General features: G+C 40.8%; 1 protein-coding gene across 1 annotated transcript in view; it reads right to left on the minus strand.

The window, feature by feature from the left end:
• Positions 1-906: 906 nt before the first annotated feature.
• The window catches only part of LOC140195515 (kinesin-1 heavy chain), a 105,629-nt gene continuing 86,485 nt past the window's right edge, over positions 907-20,050 (minus strand). The window contains exons 26-27 of the mRNA XM_072253970.1: positions 9,653-9,720; positions 907-3,646 (exon numbers count right to left, since the gene is read on the minus strand). Of these exons, the coding sequence (XP_072110071.1) occupies positions 3,627-3,646; positions 9,653-9,720 (88 nt within the window). The 3' untranslated portion in view covers positions 907-3,626. The remainder of the gene's footprint in view (positions 3,647-9,652; positions 9,721-20,050) is intronic.

Consider the following 20,050-nt stretch of genomic DNA (forward strand, 5'->3'; position numbering starts at 1 on the left):
ATCTGCTGTTTTGCAGCAGCATTACAGTGCAAAGATAAAATTAATTACAAAAATAAACAAAGTACACAAAAGGAACAATGAATTAATGTGCATGGAGCATTCAGAAATATTTTGTGGGAGGGGAAGAAACAGTTCTGAATCACTGAGAGACTGTCATCAGGCTCTTATCTACACAATAATATTAATGAAAAGAGGACATGCCCTAGATGGTGAGGGGCCTTGATATTGAATGCTGCCTTCTTGATTCACTGCCTCTTGTAGGTGTCCTTGATTACAGGAAGGGTTGTGGATACATAACAGACTGAAGCTGCTGGAATCTGGAGCACAATCTGCTGGAAGAACTCACGTCAAGTAGTACCGGTAGGGTGGGGTGAGGAGAGGAATTATTGATGCATCAAGTCAAGCTCATCCGGCGGACTGTTTGTAGCAACAGGGTGTGGATGATGTTTTTTTTGGGAGCAGTGTGCCGGACAAAAAGGGCAGAAAATAAATGAGGACAGGACAAAATACAATTCTATTCAAAAGCCAGATCAAACAAACTTGCTCAGCAAGTTCCGTGCTTTTCCACAGTCACCTGTTATACTAAATTTATTAGGTGGAGGACATGTTTATGCCATAAATATAATTCCATGTCATGATATCAGTGTAATCACAATAGCACCAGCAATTTGTGAACAGTTGAGCTTAACTCACACTAGACTCTTCATTAACTGAGCTCAACTCTTTCCTATATATACAGTATCTTCAGTTATTCTATACACTTGGTTAGTCAGATTGACCAGTTACATAAAGTATAGTTTACATTACTCTTGTGGTACTCAGTCAACAGTTACCTTTTTATCACTAAAGTAGGGAAAGGGCAAATTGGGAAAAAAAATTGAAATTAAAAAAACACTCAAAGGTTCATTGAATTCCCAGACAAAAGTCATATTTATTTAAACACAAATACATTTACAGCATGCAGTCAGTCAAAACTAAATGATGGCTTAACCAAAACAGAATTTTATGTGCCTTCTGCTGTCCGACTTCTTCTGCACCATATTCCACAGGCGGATTATCTTAGTGTCATCTCATGTCAAATTTAGAACTATTACAGTCATTTCTTTAGCATTGTTTAAATAATGCAAATAATTTAGTTGATCACCATGAATAAATACTAGGTTTTTATTCAAATGGTTTTAAAGCATAAACTCGATTATTTTTTAAAGATGTGAGGAACAAACTTACAATAAGCACTTGAAGAGTACACTGCAATGCAATCAGGACAGCGAGGCATTTACTATTCAACAAATAATAAATTTGTATTCAACACCCAGCTAACAGCCCTGTCCAGAAGATTTGCAATGGTAACTTTGATACAGATGTCACAAATTGGAAATTCGCAACGTATGCAATATTGAAAAATTGAAAAACTAGTTATCTCTTAGGCAGTGACTGCACCTACCAACCAATTCTGAGTGTTAGATCTAATATACAGATTCCCTTATCTGCAAAAAAAAGCCATACATAAATATGCAAAATCAAAACATTTACAATATTGGTGAGACAAAATTACAAAAAACAGTATTAAGTTCTGTCTTGGCCAATGTGCGTAGCCTTATTCTGGTCTAAATACTTCTAATTAAAAAGAACACAGTGATACTGTTCTTAGGAATAAAAATAATTAAATTTAAAGATGTTTATCATAAATACAGCACTGAAGAGTTTTTGACTGGGCTGATTAGCATTTAGAATGTCGAATACCCATGGATTAAGTCTACAACAAAAAGCCCCCAAATTAAACTGATCTTCACTGGTGCTTGAAACACATTAGCACTGTTTACACTTCATATTGCTTTACTGGCTGATTTGTTGGTCAGCCTCCAGCAACTGTAAACTTTAAAACAAATGCTAGAAAATTGTGAGGCAAAAATACAGTAGTGCCAAAAATAATAATCACCATGTTTTTAAAAAGATGCATCATGGGTCTTCGTTTAGTCATTTAAACTGCACTCTTCCCCAAATTGACCACTTAAAAGGTGAATTTTCATTCGCATACAAATGAAATTTAAGCATCCAATAGTCAAGGCCATTAACACTGACAAAGCGTAATCCATTGAGTTTAGGATAAACAGAATTTTACCAAGAAGTTGTATAAAATATCATAACACAAACCTAAATGAATTTGCAAAGAGACCTGTATATTTGTGAAATTACAAATATTACATGTGGGATTGAAGCACTTTTTGAAAATGTACCATTTTAAGATACATCTAAAATTTATACTCGGTCGAAAAGTATTTGGGGACGTCTCAGTGAGGTTGCGTAGCTTAGCTCTGCTTTCTCATTTATTCCAATTGATTCACAGCAATGCAACTTTGTGCATCATTTAAATTGTTTGTTCCTTTTTGATTTGGATTATTTTATTTTGCAGACATCTAACTGCACAAGCAAAATGGTAAAATTTTGAGTTACTTATGTAAAAAATGATTTGTTTATTGGCTTAGACTGTTTAGAGTCGACATAAGCATTTCATGCCATTAGAGTTCATCATAGTTTTAATGTTTAGTACTTACCTACAAAGAACTAATTACAGTAAAACATTTCCCATTTGTGACTCCTTTCTACATGCTGCATGTTAATGGCTACCGTTATGTATGGTAATCAATAGCATGTACCAAGCATTTTTAAAAAATTAGGTAAGAGCAAAATGTTTAAACACTGGAAAAAAGATTAACAAGTGCCATTCATTTTTAAAAAATTGTACTTCAACTGAAACCAATTATGCAACCAGAACAAGTGCAATTTCTTAACTCAAATGCTCTTTTTAATGTTGTTTTATTATATAGCAAGCCCAGTGGTGAAACATTGACTGTTAGTTCACCATTAATTAAAAGAATCTGGACAGGAGATGCAGCTGCAAGTTCCTTCCATTTCTAAATTTAATGCCTTTTAACGTTTTCTGTTTATATTTATGGTCAGCAATACATTTTCAGCACAGTTTAATCTGTTCTTTCCAAAACCTTAGTCAGACAATGCAATGTTCATGTTAAACAATCTCTTCAAAACTTTCCAGTATTTTATTAGCAGCTTTTTTCCCTGTATGATCCTAGCTCCTTGCTCTAACCACTGTCAAAAATGCACCTTCAGTATTCAAATTGTACTACTCCTCTTCATCTTAAACCAAAATAAAAATCCCATTTCAAGAAAAAACTTCAAGTACTGTCTTAATTTACACAAGAATTATAGTTGGGTTACTCCAAATATTTTTTCCCCCACTGTAAAACAAGCTTATCAAATCTACTTGGCGACATTGTTTCACAAGTCCTAAAACAATGAAATGTACACAAATTAGGCTTCAATGCTTTTGCTAAAGTTTTCCTGCAACAACGTACATTCAACTTGGCACAGTGCAGACTAAATTTAAGACATGAATGACAATGTACTGTGCAATGAAGCTACACATTAAATCACATGTAGTATTTGCAAGATGCCTACATTGCACTCTTATTTTGCAAGGATGTAGCTGTACAGGCCAGTTTTTATTTCCAATTTTTCCAAAAATAATCCTGTCAAAAGTCTAAGTTGCAGAGTTCACACTGCCTTGGAATGATGGAGGTTTTTGGATGACATCTGCTTCTCCTTGATTATGTTGTTGCTTTAGCAGCTGTAAAATACAAAAAATAGCATACAAAAATTAAGCATTAACCAATACAGGTAAAAGCTGATTAGAAACCATTTCTTGAGACAAATACCTGTACTCGGGTTGCAGTACACCTGGGCTGGACTGGAACCAATGTCCTAGGGGGAGCGTTTGCTACTGTTGTTCAGGAGGATTTAAACTAATGTGGCAGGGGGATGGGAACAAGTGTAGAGACACAGAGGGGTGTAAAATGAGGGTAGAAGCAAAAAGTAGTAAGGTGAAAAGTAAAAGTGGCAGGCCGGCAAATCCAGGGCAAAAATCAAAAAGGGACACTTTTCAACATAATTGTATAAGGGCTGTTATAAAAGCAAGCCTGAAAGCTTTGTGTGTCAATGCAAGGAGCATTCGTAACAAGGTGGATGAATTGAATGTGCAGATAGTTATTAATGAATATGATATAGTTGGGATCACAGAGACATGGCTCCAGGGTGACCAAGGATGGGAGCTCAACCTTCAGGGATATTCAATATTCAGGAGGGATAGATATGAAAGAAAAGGAGGTGGGGTGGCATTGCTGGTTAGAGAGGAGATTAATGCAATAGAAAGGACGGAGCCTGTCGAATGATAGCTTTTGTTACTTTAATGGCGAGAAGATCTATTTTGTTGAACTGGAAGGAAACTAATCCTCCAACTACATTCCAATGGTTTTCTCAAACCATATTAAGTTTAAATTTAGAAAAAATTAGAAGTGATAGTTTTGACCCTTCAATTAAATTTGAAGGAACTTGGAAACCTTTTATGCAACATTTTCATATGATGTAATCTGACCTTTCCAAATCTTTTTTTCTAAACTTAAATTATATGATGAGGAGAGCGGAGTTAATGACATTATTGAACGTGTCTGATACAAGCTGTTGGTCTAGGCCTGTTTTGCTTTTTTTTGGGTTTTTTTTTCCTTTTTTCTTTTGGGGTTTTTTTGTTTATATATTTTTTTCTTTTCATTATGATTAATTTCATTATGAGTTTGGAAGTTTTTTTTTATATCTATGTTACTCAAAATTCATTTTATATATGCTGATGAACATTATTCCAATCTCTTTGTACTAACTTTGTTATTGAGTTTATAATTTTGAAAAATTAATAAAAAGATTTAAAAATAAAGAAAGAAAGGAAGGACATTAGCTGGGAGGATGTGGAATCGATATGGGTAGAGTTGCATAACACCAAGGGGCAGAAAACGCTGGTGGGAGTTGTGTACAGGCCACCTAACAGTAGTAGTGAGGTTGGGGATGGTATTAAACAGGAAATTAGAAATGCGTGCAATAAAGGAACAGTAGTTATAATGGACAACTTCAATCTACATATAGATTGGGTGAACCAAATTGGTAAGGGTGCTGAGGAAGAGGATTTCTTGGAATTTATGCAGGATAGTTTTCTGAACCAACATGTCGAGGAACCAACTAGAGAGCAGGCCATTCCGGACTGGGTATTGAGCAATGAGGAAGGGTTAGTTAGCAATCTTGTTGTGTGAGGCGCTTTGGCTAAGAGTGACCATAATATAGTGGAATTCTTCATTAAGATGGAGAGTGACATAGTTAATTCAGTAACAAAGGTTCTGAACTTACAGAAGGGTAACTTTGAAGGTATGAGACGTGAATTAGCTAAGATAGACTGGCAAATGATACTTAAAGGGTTGACGGTGGATATGCAATGGCAAGCATTTAAAGATCGCATGGATGAACTGCAACAATTGTTCATCCCAGTTTGGCAAAAGAATAAACCAGGGAAGGTAGTGCACCCATGGCTGACAAGGGAAATTAGGGATAGTATCAATTCCAAAGAAGAAAGATACAAATTTGCCAGAAGAAGCTGCACACCTGAGGACTGGGAGAAATTCAGAGTCCAGCAGAGGAGGACAAAGGGCTTAATTAGGAAGGGGAAAAAAGATTATGAGAGAAAGCTGGCAGGGAACATAAAAACTGACTGTAAAAGCTTTCATAGATATGTGAAAAGAAAAAGATTGGTTAAGACAAATGTAGGTTCCTTACAGTCAGAAACGGGTGAATTGATCATGGGGAACAAAGACATGGCAGACCAACTGAATAACTACTTTGGTTCCGTCTTCACTAAGGAGGACATAATCTTCCAGGAATAGTAGGGGACCAAGGGTCTAGTGAGATGGAGGTACTGAGGGAAATACATGTTAGCAGGGAAGTGGTGTTAGGTAGATTGAAGGCAGATAAATCCGCCAGGCCAGATGGTCTGCATCCCAGAGTGCTTAAGGAAGTAGCACAAGAAATAGTGGATGCATTAGTGATAAGTTTTCAAAACTCTTTAGATTCTGGATTAGTTCCTGAGGATTGGAGGGTGGCTAATGTAACCCCACCTTTTAAAAAAGGAGGGAGAGAGAAACTGGGGAATTATAGACCGGTAAGCCTGACATCGGTGGTGGGGAAATTGCTAAGAGTCAATTATCAAAGATGTGATAACAGCACATTTGGAAAGCGGTGAAATCATCAGATGAAGTCAGCATGGATTTGTGAAAGGAAAATCATGTCTGACGAATCTCATAGAATTTTTTGAGGATGTAGCTAGTAGTGTGGATAGGGGAGAACCAGTAGATGTGGTATATATAGATTTTCAAAAGGCTTTTGACAAGGTCCCACACAGGAGATCAGTGTGCAAACTTAATGCACACGGTATTGGGGGTATGGTATTGATGTGGATAGAGAATTGGTTGGCAGACAGGAAGCAAAGAGTGGGAATAAACGGGACCTTTTCAGCATGGCAGGCAGTGACGAGTGGGGTACTGCAAGGCTCAGTGCTGGGACCCCAGTTGTTTACAATATATATTAATGACTTAGACGAGGGAATTAAATGCAGCATCTCCAAGTTTGCGGATGACACGAAGCTGGGCGGCAGTGTTAGCTGTGAGGAGGATGCTAAGAGGGTGCAGGGTGACTTGGATAGGTTAGGTGAGTGGGCAAATTCATGGTAGATGCAATTTCATGTGGATAAATGTGAGGTTATCCACTTTGGTGGCAAGAACAGGAAAACAGATTATTATCTGAATGGTGGCCAATTAGGAAAAGGGGAGGTGCAACGAGACCTGGGTGTCATTGCATACCAGTCATTGAAAATGGGCATGCAGCTACAGCAGGCGGTGAAGAAGGCAAATGGTATGCTGGCATTCATGGCAAGAGGATTTGAGTACAGGAGCAGGGAGGTACTACTGCAGTTGTACAAGGCCTTGGTGAGACCACACCTAGAGTACTGTGTGCAGTTTTGGTCCCCTAATCTGAGGAAAGACATTCTTGCCATAGAGGGAGTACAAAGAAGGTTCACCAGGTTGATTCCTGGGATGGCAGGAATTTCATATGATGAAATACTGGATCGGCTAGGCTTATACTCTCTGGAATTTAGAAGATTGAGGGGGGGATCTTATTTAAACGTTTAAAATTCTAAAGGGATTGGACAGGCTAGATGTAGGAAGATTGTTCCCGATGTTGGTGAAGTCCAGAACGAGGGGTCACAGTTTGAGGATAAAGGGGAAGCCTTTTAGGACCGAGATGAGGAAAAACTTCTTCACACAGAGAGTGGTGAATCTATGGAATTCTCTGCCACAGGAAACAGTTGAGGCCAGTTCATTGGCTATATTTAAGTGGAAGTTAGATATGGCCCTTGTGGCTAAAGGGATCGGGGGGTATGGAGAGAAGGCAGGTACAGGGTTCTGAGTTGGATGATCAGCCATGATCGTACTGAATGGCGGTGCAGGCTCGAAGGGCCGAATGGCCTACTCCTGCACCTATTTTCTATGTTTCTATGAAGAACCTCATAAAATGGCAGGTTTATGCAGTAAATAAACAAGAGCAGAACATGAGAGCAACAGATCATTAAAAATCGAAGAATTTAACTAGTGATTCTTCTTTTAAGGTGATGCACTTTGGATGCAAGGAGAGTTGGAGGGGCCAGGTTTGACTTCCCTGGAATGAAAGAGGGGATGTGACTGAGATGTATAAAATTATGAGAGGTATAGACAGGGTAGACTGCAGGAATCTTTTCCCCTTATCAGAGATGAATGGAACTAGAGGACGGATTTAGGGAGAATAACAACAGATTCAGAGGTGATCAGAGAGAAAACTTCTTCACCCAGAGAATGCTGAGTACCTGGAATGCAATGTCAGAGTGGCAGAATCCCTGACCCCGTTTAAGAGGGTCTAGACAAACATTTGAATCATCTAGGCATTAGATGCTACAGAAGATAGGATTGATCTGGATGCCTGCCCACTAGCCGGTGTGGATGTGATGGACCATTTTCATTCTGTAAATTTAAGAATTTTTAACATTTGCTGAAAGATTAACTGCATAATATTATGCTGACAATGTCGAAGCTAAATTTAAAGAATGACTAAAAAATGTTCATTTGTCATTAAGGGCTGTGGCATTCAGAGGGATGAATTTTTTTTGTTGAATGATGAGTGCTGGTCAATAATTTGTAAAATTTTCTAACCCCCCCCCATGAAAAAGAAAAATACTATCATATAAGACAGTCATTTTTCTATATTAAGGAAAATGGATTATAGTACAGTTGATAGCATCAGTTTTACACTGGTAGAAAGCATTAAGATCAATATATTTGATTACGGCACCACAAAAATAACTGACAAGGATCTTTTCTTTAAAAAAGTAGATTAAGTTTGAGCAGTCAGCTCACTTTTTAAAAGGATTTTAATCTGCAAGACTAGCTACCCTGATGGTTTCCTATCAATATTTCAGATAATTGGAGGATTATTGATGTTCATCTTTCCAAACAGAGCAGTTTCCTGCTTTCCCCATAGTTAAAAATGGGTACTTGTTTCAAAATGGCATAATTACTAATATTAAAGTGGTGTTTATTGGAATCATATACAGCAGGGAAAATTATAACGATTTCTGGACAATGCTCAAATTTACTGCAAACTACCTGAATGATGACAAATAGAATAGAGGAGATGATTAATGCACACAATTATGTAATCCCACTGGACTACTGAATGCTTAAAAAATCCATAGGTAAAGTCAGAAGAGGTAATTTCCGCTTAAATCATCTCTAATTTCAGATACAGGAAGAGGACAAACACAGGAAGGGAATTAACTACTAACACAAATCTGAAAAAAGTATTCACCTATTATCATTTATATCTCTTGGGCCATCTGCATGTTCCGTGAATACACAGAAAGAGAAAATGCAATAACACTGTCAATAATATCATTGATTTTTGGAATAATTTGCTGAGCAAGCAGTGAAAAGACTGATGATATTGCTTCACAATAATGTTTTTGTTACAGGAGCTTCCCCAAGATATACTGTTCGTAGCTGCTGGTAGAGATTTCCAAGGTGAAGCAGATAGAGAAGCACTATCCCTCCTGATGCATGAGTCAATAATTAAAGATACTGGGTAACAGGATTTATGCCAGCTGCTTAAACTGGTTCACACCTACATTGTCGATATGATTTTATAAATACTAATGTTCAAACTCAGCCAAAATCAAGTTGTTCATATTTGCAATATCAATTAGAGCTGAAAACCCTATAAGATTTGATCTTGTAAATACAAAAGTAATAAGTTACCTTGTTACAGAGCAGTTTACCAATAGATTAAAAATACATGATTGTTTATTCAAATTGTATGAAGAAAATTTGAATACTGTATATATTCTTCACAGCAACAATTAATCCACGAGTTTCTGTAGATGCCATATAAAGACGTGGAAAAATGATAATTCAAAAAACACACAGCAACACTGTACTCCAAACCATTTCTAAATGCAATGAAAAGGTAAGTTACTTACATCAAGAACTTTCGACCTGAATCATTCACTCTATTCCTTTCTACAGATGCTGTCTGACCAGCTGAGCACTTCCAGTATTTTCATTCCTGACTACAATATTTTCCTGAGTCTGAACATAATTAACATTCTACTGGAAATATTTAAAATAATCTCTTACATTTTATTGTCTATGATTAACTCAGCACAAAGATGACTTACCTTTAACAGTTGAAGGCAAGAAGCCAATATCTCCAATTTCAGCATTATTAGCCATCCCTCCAGGGACACTAAAATAAAGTAAGTTCTTGTTTAGTACAATTCTGGACATTCAAACAAATTCTGTATGATTATGCTTTGGACGAAAGATCTAAACATGCAATATTAAGTCTCCATTCCAATGACTGAAGAATTTAGCTGGTCAGAGGTTTGTAAAAAAAGTAAAACAACGATTTACAAGCATGGTGCTCATAGTTTGAAAAGATTTTGATCATTGCAAATTGAATATTACTATGCAGCCAGGCCTTTTTCCACATCTCTGCTCAAGTAGCTACAACTACCCACTATCATAGATCAGGGGTCCCCAACCCGTTTTGCACTGCTGACCGGTTTAATATTGGCAATATTCTTGCGGACCAGCCGATCCTGGGGGTGGTGGTGTAGGGTTGCCAACGGACAAGAGTAGCAGTCAAATACGCTGCGTTTACACAGAGAAAGACTACAATGACCATGAAGCCTTGCGCGGGTACCAGTGCGCATGTGTGACTTGCCCAAGCGTGTACCTGTCGATTTTTTCCCCCTGCAAATCGTTTTTGGCGATTCTGTTTGGGGGGGGGGGGGGGTGTTAATTACGACCAGAATATAGGTGATCAGTGGCTAATACACTCAATTTCGTTTCTCAAAGGGTTTTTAAATACACAGCACATATTTTCCTCGCATGAATATAGTGGTAAGTCAAATTATTAGGGGAGGACAGGGGAGCTTGGAGTAAGTGTTGAACGAACTTCCAGTAGAAGTGGCAGAAGCAGGTTTGATATTATCATTTAAAGAAAAATTGGATAGGTGTATGGACAGGAAAGGAATAGAGGGTTATGGACTGAGTGCAGGTCAGTGGGACTAGGTGAGAGTAGCATTTGGCATGGACTAGAAGGGCCGAGATGGCCTGTTTCTGTGCTGTAATTGTTATATGGTTATATGAGTAAGTCAATAGCATCATACCATTTTAAGTAACGTTTGGATATTAAACACACAGCACATATTTTCCCCGTATGAACATATAAAATCATTGTAACACACCAATATCGCTGAATCAGTGGGAGCCCTGGGCTTGTTTCCCCGCAACAAGACGGTCCCATCGAGGGGTGATGGGAGACAGCGATCCTTGAAGGAGGTTCCTTATGTCCAGTCTATTCCGCAATTTAGTTTTCATTGCATTCACTGCAGAAAACTCCGCTTCGCAGAAAAATGTTGGAAATGGGAGCAACACTTTCAGTGCTTTCATGGTTATCTCAGGATATTTAGCCTTGACTTTGATCCAGAATGCCAGCAGAGATGTTATGTCAAGCATAATTTTCAGCCCACCGTCATTTGCAAGCTCGAGGAGTTGATCTCCTTCCTGCGCTGACATGGATGACGTGCAGGTAATGACCTCGCATGCGTAATGGCTCAACAGTGGGTGTGACAGGGAATGAGGAAAGGAGCAGCTGACTCATATCGCCAAATCATATTGTTTCCTCGCGGCCTGGCAGGGAATGAGGAAAAGTGCCGCTGACTGGAAAAGATGCTGCCCGTGACAGGGAATGAGGAAAGGTGCAGCTGACTCATATCACCAAATCATTTTGTTTCCTCGTGGCCCGGTAGCACATGCCTTGCGGCCCGGTACTGGTCCACGGCCCGGTGGTTGGGGACCGCTGTCATCGATCACTTCCCTTTTGATAGCCTCAGATCCTTCCTGAGGCAACCACAAGTTCCTACAACATTGCCCTCATTTTGCACATCACATTGAGATACCATCAACCACTGCCGCCCCTGCTTCGTTAGAAAGTATGCATCCTTGCACAGATGTTGCAGTGCCTCCAGCAAATTGCTTGTTGCTCTTGCAAACTCTCCTTTCAGTTTGATGAGCATCGACTTTAGGTAACAAACAAAAAGATGGAGGAACTAAGCAGGTCAGGCAGCAACTGTGGAGGGGAATGTTCAGACATCTTGGGTCAAGACCCATTATCTGGACTCCAATCCATTTCCCTCCAAGAAGCTGCCCGACCAGTTGAGTTCCTCTAGAGTTTTGTTTGTTGCTTCAGGCTCCAGAATTTGTAGTCTTGTGCCTCCATTCTCCTCAGGCATCCTGAATTTCACTTTTCCCAAATACTTAAGATGATAAGACATAGGAGCAGAATTAGGCCATCTGGCCCATCGAGTCTGCTCCGCCATTCAATCATGGCTGATCCTTTTTTTCCCCCTCCATCTCCTCCTCAACCCCAGTTCCCGGCCTTCTCCTTGTAACCTTTGATGCCATGTCCAATCAAGAACATGTCAAGCTCTGCCTTAAATACACCCAATGACCTGGCCTCTCCTGCTGCATGTGGCAACAAACTCACCACCCTTTGGCTAAAGAAATTTTTCCTCACATCTGTTTTGAAAGGGTGCTCCTCTATCCTGAGGCTGTGCCCTCTTATCCTAGACCCTCCCACCATGGGAAACATCCTTGCCACATCTACTCTGTCTAGGCCTTTCAACATTCAAAGGTTTCTATGAGATCCCCCCCATCCTTCTGAATTCCTGCAAGTACAGACTCAGAGCCATCAAATGTTCCTTATATAACCCTTTCATTCCTGGAATCATCCTTGTGAACCTCCTCTGGACTCTCTCCAATGCCAGCACATCTTTTCTAAGCTGAGGAGCCCAAAAACTGTTCACAAATACTCAAGGTGAGGCCTCACCAGTGCCTTAAAAAGTCTCAGCAATACATCCTTGCTCTTGTATTCTAAACATCTTGAAATGAATGGCAACATGGCCTTTGCCTTCCTCACCACCGGCTCAACCTGCAAGTTAACCTTCAGCGTGTTCTGCACAAGGACTCCCAAGTCCCTCTGCATCTCACATTTCTGGATTTTCTCCCCGTTTAGAAAATAGTTTATTTCTACTACCAAAGTGCATGACCCTGCATTTTCCAACATTGTATTTCATTTGCCATTTTCTTGCCCATTCTCCTAATCTAAGACCTTCTGCATCCTACCCATTTCCTCAACATTACCTGCCCCTCCACCAACCTTCATATCATGTACAAACTTGGCAACAAAGCCATATAATTCCATCATCTAAATCATTTATATACAGCATAAAAAGAGGTGATCCCAACACTGACCCATGCGGAACACCCCCTAGTCACTGGTAGCCAACCAGAAAAGGATCCTTTTATTCCCATTCGCTGCCTCCTACAAATCAGCCAGTGCTCTAACCATGTGACTTTCCTGTAACACCATGGACTCTTAACTTGGTAAGCAGTCTCGTGTGCACCTTGTCAAAGGCCTTCTGAAAGTCTAAATATACAACGTCCACTGCATCCCCTTTATCTATCCTACTGGTCATCTCAAAGAATTCCAACAGATTTGTCAGGCAGGGTTTCCCTGAAGGAAACCATGCTGACTTTGTACTATCTTGTCCAGTGTCACCAACTAGTCCATCACCTCATCCTTAACAATTGACTCGAACATCAACCCAACTACTGAGGTCAGGCTAACTAGTCTATCATTTCCTTCCTGCTGTCTTCCTTTCTCAAAGAGTGGAGTAACATTTGCAATTTTCCAGTCCTCTGGCACCATACCAGAGTCCAATGAATTTTGAAAGATCATTTCTAATGCCACCATAATTTCTAATGCTACCTCTTTTAGAGCCCTAAGGTGCAGATCCTCTGGTCTGGATGACTTATGTACCTTTAGGTCTTTCAGCTTTTTGAGCACCTTCTCTCTTCTAACAGTAACTGCACCCACCTCTCTTCCTTCACACACATCAAGCATACTGCTAGTATACTCCACGTATACTTCCGACACTAATCCATCATGCTACTTTGATCAATCATTTCCTACCTACAAGTACTCAGCTTAGTCAGATACAATTTAATAAATCCACACTGGTTATCCTTGATTAGTCATTTCCAAATTAAAGCTACCGAATTTAGGTGACTGGTCTCAAGTTTCCTAGTTTATCTTTCATGCTTCTGAAATAGTGTACAAGGGAGCAATCCTCTGCAATAATTTGAATTGTATATTAGTTTATATGATGATATTTTTTCTGGTCAGGTAGAAAACAACTAGGATCAAAAGAAAACAAAACCCATTTGCAACTCAAGTGGCAAAAAAAAAGCAAAATTAGATTTTTCCAACTGAACTAAAAAGTGTTATCCTTAGGAAAAAAATGTTTACAGAGCCACACCGAAGATCAAGACCCCAGCAATTAATGAATATTTAATTTAAGAAATTTCAAGTGTTTTAAACCATTATCAGTCTTTTAACCAGTCTCACCAAAACAAACATTGCTACCTTCTTCAGAGAAGAAAAGCAAATCAACCCACACAAAATATTTTGAAAACTGTTATGAGTATCTTAATTGCAGCTTTCCAGCTAGGATAAAAGGCTAATGAGCATCGTAAACACACAAGAAGCACTGAATTAATATGGTTACTATTAGTAACATTTCTTTGCCTGTTCTTTTCACAAAATAACAATTTTTAAACTTTCCACAATAGTAACCAGTTTATATTAGAGGTCAAAGTAAATTTATTATCGAAGTACATACATGTCACCATATACAACCCTGAGATTAATTTTCTTGTGGGCATACTCAATAAATCCATAATAGAATAATAGCCATAATAAAATCAATGAAAGACCACACAAATCTGGGTGTTCAACCAGTGTGCAAAAGCCAACAAATTATGCAAGTACAAAAATAACTAATAATAATAATGATAATAAATAAATTGGCATTAAGTATGAGAACATGAGGTGAAGAGTCCTTGAAAGTGAATCCATAGGCTGTGGGAACATTTCAATAATGGGGCAAGTGAACTTGAGTGAAATTATCCCCTTTGGTTCAAGAGCCTGATAGTTTGAGGGGTAATAACTGTTCCTGAACCTGGTGGTGCGAGTCCTGAGACTCTGGTACCACCTTCCTGATGGCAGCAGGGAGAAGAGAGCATGCTCTGAGTGGTGGGGGTCCCTGAAGGTGGATGCTGCTCTCCTGCGACAACACTTAATGTTAATGTGCTCAATGGTGAAGGGGACTTTACCCATTCAAGGGCATTGGTATTTCCATTCAGCCAGTCAGAAAAAGAAAAGCACGTGTTGACAACTTTCAAACTACTTTGCCAATCTTATGCCAGTTTGAACATGCTTTAATGTGGCAATATACAAGGTACAGCTCAGAAATGTCCTTAGCACAACCTTCTCACAAGTAGGTCAGCAGAATGGCAACAAAATATTTCCTTGTTCGTATTTGTAAAATATTTTCTTGTTCATATTTATCAAATTGTAGCATGCCAGCATAGTGTTAGTACAACACTTAACAGTACCAGCAGTCTGCTGCCTGAAAGGAGTCTGCACGTTCTCTCTGACTGCATGGGTTTCCTCCCAGACCAAAGACATACTGGTTAGTAGGTTAATGGGTCATTGTAAATTTATCAATGATTAGGCTAAGATTAAATCAGGAGTTGCTGGGCAATGCAGCTTGAAGGGATGGAAAGGCCTATTCTGCGCTGTATCTCAGTAAATAAATAAAACCAAACTGTTTAAAATAAGATCAAAAAGGCTTTCAAAGTTGAAAGCAGAACTCAAAACACATTACTAAAATTTTCACTTCCAACATAAACCTCAAACAAATCTGAAGAACATTTTCATTCGAGGTTCCAAAGGGTTTCTACAGTTATGTTAGTGGCAAAAGGATAGTGAGGGATAAAATTGGTCCCTTGGAGAATCAGAGTGGACGGCTATGTGCGGAGCCGAAAGAGATGGGGGAGATTTTGAACAATTTCTTTTCTTCGGTATTCACTAAGGAGAAGGATATTACATAGAAACATAGAAAATAGGTGCAGGAGTAGGCCATTCGGCCCTTTGAGCCTGCACCACCATTTATTATGATCATGGCTGATCATCCAACTCAGAACCCTGCACCAGCCTTCCCTCCATACCCCCTGATCCCCGTAGCCACAAGGGCCATATCTAACTCCCTCTTAAATATAGCCAATGAACTGACCTCAACTGTTTCCTGTGGCAGAGAATTCCACAGATTCACCACTCTCTGTGTGAAGAAGTTTTTCCTAATCTCGGTCCTAAAAGGCTTCCCCCTTATCCTCAAACTGTGACCCCTCGTTCTGGACTTCCCCAACATCGGGAACAATCTTCCTGCATCTAGCCTGTCCAATCCCTTTAGGATTTTATATGTTTCAATCAGATCCCCCTTCAATCTTCTAAATTCCAACAAGTACAAGCGCAGTTCATCCGGTCTTTCTTCATATGAAAGTCCTGCCATCCCAGGAATCAATCTGGTGAACCTTCTTTGTACTCCCTCTATGGCAAGGATGTCTTTCCTCAGATTAGGGGACCAAAACTGCACACAATACTCCAGGTGTGGTCTCACCAAGGCCTTGTACAACTGCAGTAGTACCTCCCTGCTCCTGTACTCGAATCCTCTCGTTATAAATGCCAGCATACCATTCACCTTTTTCACCACCTGCTGTACCTGCATGCCCACTTTCAATGACTGGTGTATAATGACACCCAGGTCTCGTTGCACCTCCCCTTTTCCTAATCGGCCACCATTCAGATAATAATCCTATTTTTGCCACCAAAGTGGATAACTTCACATTTATCCACATTAAATTGCATCTGCCATGAATTTGCCCACTCACCCAACCTATCCAAGTCACCCTGCATCCTCTTAGCATCCTCCTCACAGCAAACACTGCCGCCCAGCTTCGTGTCATCCGCAAACTTGGAGATGCTGCATTTAATTCCCTCATCCAAGTCATTAATATATATTGTAAACAACTGGGGTCCCAGCACTGAGCCTTGCGGTACCCCACTAGTCACCGCCTGCCATTCTGAAAAGGTCCTGTTTATTCCCACTCTTTGCTTCCTGTCTGCTAACCAACTCTCCACCCACACCAATACCTTACCCCCAATACCGTGTGCTTTAAGTTTGCACACTAATCTCCTGTGTGGGACCTTGTCAAAAGCCTTTTGGAAATCCAAATATACCACATCCACTGGTTCTCCCCTATCCACTCTACTAGTCACATCCTCAAAAAATTCTATGAGATTCGTCAGACATGATTTTCCTTTCACAAATCCATGCTGACTTTGTCCGATGATTTCACCGCTTTCCAAATGTGCTGTTATCACACCTTTGATAACTGACTCCAGCAGTTTCCCCACCACCGACGTTAGGCTAACCGGTCTATAATTCCCCGGTTTCTCTCTCCCTCCTTTTTTAAAAAGTGGGGTTACATTAGCCACCCTCCAATCCTCAGGAACTAGTCCAGAATCTAACGAGTTTTGAAAAATTATCACTAATGCATCCACTATTTCTTGGGCTACTTCCTTAAGCACTCTGGGATGCAGACCATCTGGCCCTGGGGATTTATCTGCCTTTAATCCCTTCAGTTTACCCAACACCACTTCCCTACTAACATGTATTTCGCTCAGTTCCTCCATCTCACTGGACCCTCTGTCCCCTACTATTTCTGGAAGGTTATTTATGTCCTCCTTAGTGAAGACAGAACCAAAGTAATTATTCAATTGGTCTGCCATGTCCTTGCTCCCCATAATCAATTCACCTGTTTCTGTCTGTAGTGGACCTACATTTGTCTTTACCAGTCTTTTCCTTTTTACATATCTATAAAAGCTTTTACAGTCAGTTTTTATGTTCCCTGCCAGTTGTCTCTCATAATCTTTTTTCCCCTTCCTAATTAAGCCCTTTGCCCTCCTCTGCTGAACTCTGAATATCTCCCAGTCCTCAGGTGAGCCACTTTTTCTGGCTAATTTGTATGCTCCTTCTTTGGAATTGATACTATCCCTAATTTCTCTTGTCAGCCACGGGTGCACTACCTTCCTTGATTTATTCTTTTGCCAAACTGGGATGAACAATTGTTGTAGTTCATCCATGCAACCTTTAAATGCTTGCCATTGCATATCCACCATCAATCCTTTGTGTCATTTGCCAGTCTATCTTAGCTAATTCACGTCTCATACCTTCAAAGTTACCCCTCTTTAAGTTCACAACCTTTGTTTCTGAATTAACTATGTCACTCTCCATCTTAATGAAGGATTCCACCATATTATGGTCACTCTTACCCAAGGGGCCTCTCACGACAAGATTGCTAATTAACCCTTCCTCATTGCTCAAAACCCAGTCTAGAATAGCCTGTTGGTTCCTCGACATGTTGGTTCAAAAAACCATCCCGCATATATTCCAAGAAATCCTCTTCCTCAGCACCTTTACCAATTTGGTTCACCCAATCTACATGTAGATTGAAGTCACCCATTATAACTGCTGTTCCTTTATTGCACACATTTCTAATTTCCTGTTTAATACCATCTCCGACCTCACTACTACTGTTAGGTGGCCTGTACACAACTCCCACCAGCGTTTTCTGCCCCTTAGTGTTACGCAGCTCTACCCATATCGATTCCACATCTTCCCGGCTTATGTCCTTCCTTTCTATTGCGTTAATCTCCTCTCTAACCAGCAACACCACCCTACCTCCTTTTCTTTCATGTCTATCCCTCCTGAATATTGAATATCCCTGAACGTTGAGCTCCCAATCCTTGGTCACCCTGGAGCCATGTCTCTGTGATCCCAACTATATCATAATCATTAATAAAAATCTGCACTTTCAATTCATCCACCTTGTTACAAATGCTCCTTGCATTGACACACAAAGCCTTCAGACGCTCTTTTACAACTCTCTTAGCCCTTATACAATTATGTTGAAAAGTGGCCCTTTTTGATGCTTGCCCTGGATTTGTCGGCCTGCCACTTTTACTTTTCTCCGTACTACTTTTTGCTTCTACCCTCACTTTACACCCCTCTGTCTCTCTGCACTGGTTCCCATCCCCCTGTTGTGAACTAACCTCCTCTCACCTAGCCTCCTTAATTTGATTCCCACCCCCCAACCATTCTAGTTTAAAATCACCTCAGTAGCCCTCGCTAATCTCCCTGCCAGGATATTGGTCCCCCTAGGATTCAAGTGTAACCCGTCCTTTTTGTACAGGTCACGCCTGCGCCAAAAGAGGTCCCAATGATCCAAAAACTTGAATCCCTGCCCCCTGCTCCAATCCCTCAGCCACGCATTTATCCTCCACCTTATCGCATTCCTACTCTCACTGTCGCGTGGCACAGGCAGTAATCCCGAGATTACTACCTTTGCGGTCCTTTTTCTCAACTCCCTTCCTAGCTCCCTATATTCTCCTTTCAGGACTTCTTCCCTTTTCCTACCTATGTCATTGGTACCTATATGTACCACGACCTCTGGCTCCTCACCCTCCCACTTCAGGATATCTTGAAGACGATCATAAATATGCCGGACCCTGGCACCAGGGAGGCAAACTACCATCTGGGTCTCTGGACTGCGTCCACAGAATCGCCTATCTGACCCCCTTACTATCGAGTCCCCTATCACAACTGCCCTCCTCTTCCTTTCCCTACCCTTCTGAGCTACAGGGCCGGACTCTGTGCCGGAGGCACAGCCACTGTCGCTTCCCCCGGGTAAGCTGTCCCCCCCAACAGTACTCAAACAGGAGTACCTATTGTTAAGGAGCACAGCCACTGGGGGTACTCTCTATTACCTGACTCTTCCCCTTCCCCCTCCTAACCGTGACCCACTTGTCTGCCTCCCGTGGCCCCGGTGTGACTACCTGCCTATAACTCCTCTCTATCAACTCCTCACTCTCCCTGACCAGACGAAGGTCATCGAGCTGCAGCTCCAGTTCCGTAACACGGTCCCTTAGGAGCTGCATCTCGATGCACTTGGCGCAGATGTAGACGTCCGGGAGGCTTAGAGACTCCAGGGCCTCCCACATCCGACACCGAGAACAACATACTGCCCCTCTCCTCAAATAACAACAGAAAATGAATACCAGACCTTCCTCGCCTCGCCCGTTTCCGCCTAAGCCTGTTGAGCCGAAGCCCTTAAGCCTTCACTCTGCTCCCGGCTCACTCCGCAGCCCGCAAACTCCGCTGCCCGCTGTATGAGGCTCTGTTCCTTTTAAATCTGCCGCGCTGCACTGCCCGACGTCACACGCCTGCGCAGTCCCGCCTCTCTGAACGCCATTGGAGAAAAAAAAACGAAAATTTCAAAAATGTCTTTCTCCGCACTCCCGCTCCGACTCTCAGACTTCCTTCTTCGAATCAAACCCGAAGCAGAATTTCTGCCCTTTTAAATCTGCCGCGCTGCACTGCCCGACGTCACACGCCTGCGCAGTCCCGCCTCTTTGAACGCCGTTGGAGAAAAAAAAAACGAAAATTTCAAAAATGTCTTTCTCCGCACTCCCGCTCCGACTCTCAGACTTCCTTCTTTGAATTGTGTAAGGCAAAGGAAACAAGAAGGGTAGTTATGGAAAGTAT

The sequence above is a fragment of the Mobula birostris genome, chromosome 3 (genome assembly GCF_030028105.1).
Source record: "Mobula birostris isolate sMobBir1 chromosome 3, sMobBir1.hap1, whole genome shotgun sequence".
NCBI classification, from domain to species: Eukaryota; Metazoa; Chordata; class Chondrichthyes; order Myliobatiformes; family Myliobatidae; genus Mobula; species Mobula birostris.